Genomic DNA, 2,500 nt, shown 5'->3' with positions numbered 1-2,500 from the left:
CAATGTTGGATTCAAGTTCATCTGTACTGAGCCACAATTTAGCCTTGTATTCTGCCTCAGTATTGACGTACAGATGCAATTCATAACGCTTCGACGGTGATGACGGGGACTTGAAAGGATACACAAATCCAATCAACTGAATCCTGTAAGAGTAAGGTAATGTACTCTCCGCCAGTGACGTTGAGGCAATGCTAACAAAGTCAGGCAGGGAATCATTTGGGGTCTCTTGGCTCTCCACAACCGTAATCCCTGGTGGAAAATCCATAGTCTGGCAATGATTAATCAATGTAAGAAACTGTCCTGAGTTACCCCACCAACCTTGTACAGATTCACTGTTTGCACTTGTTGGCATTTGACAGGCTCCAGACGGAGACACTTTTGGATAGCATGTACTGTCCTGAACGCACCAACCACAACTTCCATTACCAAATGATAAACAAGAAGTACATTGTTTGAAGATGGCACACTGCCCTTGGCACACACCTGATGACAGCACCCCTTCACAACTGCCTAACTGACTCAAACATTCGCCCTCAGTGACACACCAGCCACATTCAGGGTCATCTTGACAATTTGTCCTTGTGTTATAACGTGCACAATGACTTCCAGCTGAGCTTTTTGCCACAACAGCGATTGGCAGTTTGTAGCCTAAAATATCACCAAGGGGAAGTCCACTGAAGCCTCCAGCAACTATCTTAACAGTACCATTACGCAAGACAGCATTGTGTGAAAACCTCCCTTGATGGGGATTAGAAGAATGAGAAGATAGGGATGCAATTATTTGCTGAGAAATCCATTTCTGGCATTTTAAGTGATAAAACAAAGGCCTGTTATCATAACATTGGTCTTCTGCAATACTTCCACCTATATTGAAGAAACAAAAATGAATACCTGTAAGTTTATTGAACAAGTGAGGACCAGAAGAAGATTCTTGTACCAATAATCAGTCCATAACTTTACTGATGGCAGTAATATGGCGGTTCCTTCTGCAGGTGCCGGAGCACAGATTACATCAAACAAAAGAAACAAAAGCCAGAAAACAAAACAACTCAAAATAAAGACTTATCCCAAGTGACCAAAAATACAATGTTTTCTCTTACATGCAGATGGGCCATATATGGCTTGCTGGTGTTAGAACTACATGTATAAATGGGAGAGGGTGGGGTGGGAGAGGTAAGGGCAGAAGTAATGGAAACGGAGCAAAAGGCAAGAAAGTATTTACAGTCTTGAGAATCCTGTGTTGCATTGTTTAGTAAAATTAAAACTAACACGCTGTCAAAATCGGAAGATCCAGGGTTCAGACCCATTAGGAGCTGCAGCTGCACTTGAAAATAGTCTATTGGTTTGCCTCGAGGCAGTTGGGATTCTCAGAAAAAGTTCTGTATTATTGTGTCATTGATATGTTTCATTGGCCCTGTGAAAAGCCCCTAAGGGACCAGCAATTGAGTATGTGTGTATTTATATTCTCAGAAATACTATACAGCAGACTTTAATAATTACGCATTCTTACCATAAATTACCATGTAGTCTCCAACTAACACAGATGAGTGAAATGATCGACCTTTAGGGACATCTCCACTTTCTGATGTGCTGGCTAATTCTGACCAAACTTGAAGATCAACATGAAATGCAAGCAATTTGTTTGAATGATTAGTGATTCTTGGTCCCTCACGTACAAAACCTCCAAAGAAAATAATGGACCTCATATCTGGATAATAAACTGCTGAATGTCCTGACAGAGGCAAATGATGTTCATTGCCTCTTCTGTAAGATACTTTCATCCAACCACTTTTGTTTGATAAAGAATATGAATACATGGAAGAGGAAAATTGACCATCAATAGTGTGACCTGTCAAAGAAATTTCAAAAAAAAGCAGAGTCAGAATTGAAACACCCCAATAACCTAAACTTGTAGACAGGATTATTTAACAATAATATTTGATGAAGACAGGGTGAATAATATTGTTTTAATAGATAACATAGGTGATCATTTGAAAAATGTGCATTTTCTTTAACACAATTAATTTCTTTGTCTGTCACCTCAACAGAACGGCTTGCGGCCATTGTGAAAAACGACTGAGTTGATTATCATGTCATACATCATCGGCAACCAATCAGCACAGAGAATTTTCAAGAATCACCTATGTAATTATACTAAATAGTCATAACTGACGTAAATTAACATCCCTTGAATACTGACCAGTAGTTCAAATTATTTTGTTCCAAACAAGTGTTGGGTATCCAAATGCAATGCAGTGGGACATCAATAATAATAACTATTATTATATCTCTCAGATAGTACGCGCGCTGTAATTGGCTAAATCAGCGGGCCGTATTCTATAGTACGGCCCGCTGTACAGCCCGCTAAATTTAAAATTTCGATAAAACATCATCTAGCGAGTTTTTCATGTCATTTCTGTTGCTGTTTGAATCTTGCAAGCAACTATTTCAAACTTAACAGCCAAGAAGATTTAGTTTTTGGAATTTTGGCACGGCAATC

General features: G+C 39.3%; 1 protein-coding gene across 1 annotated transcript in view; it reads right to left on the bottom strand.

Annotated features, from left to right (window-relative positions):
• The window catches only part of LOC138030197 (multiple epidermal growth factor-like domains protein 8), a 55,586-nt gene that overhangs the window by 38,834 nt on the left and 14,252 nt on the right, over positions 1 to 2,500 (bottom strand). The window contains exons 7-8 of the mRNA XM_068878078.1: positions 1,511 to 1,849; positions 2 to 864 (exon numbers count right to left, since the gene is read on the bottom strand). Coding sequence (XP_068734179.1) covers positions 2 to 864; positions 1,511 to 1,849 — 1,202 coding nt within the window. The remainder of the gene's footprint in view (position 1; positions 865 to 1,510; positions 1,850 to 2,500) is intronic.

Source organism: Montipora capricornis, chromosome 13, assembly GCF_036669925.1.
Source record: "Montipora capricornis isolate CH-2021 chromosome 13, ASM3666992v2, whole genome shotgun sequence".
NCBI lineage: Eukaryota > Metazoa > Cnidaria > Anthozoa > Scleractinia > Acroporidae > Montipora > Montipora capricornis.
Note: the sequence above shows the minus strand (reverse complement) of the source record. Positions and strands in the feature narration are given on the sequence as shown.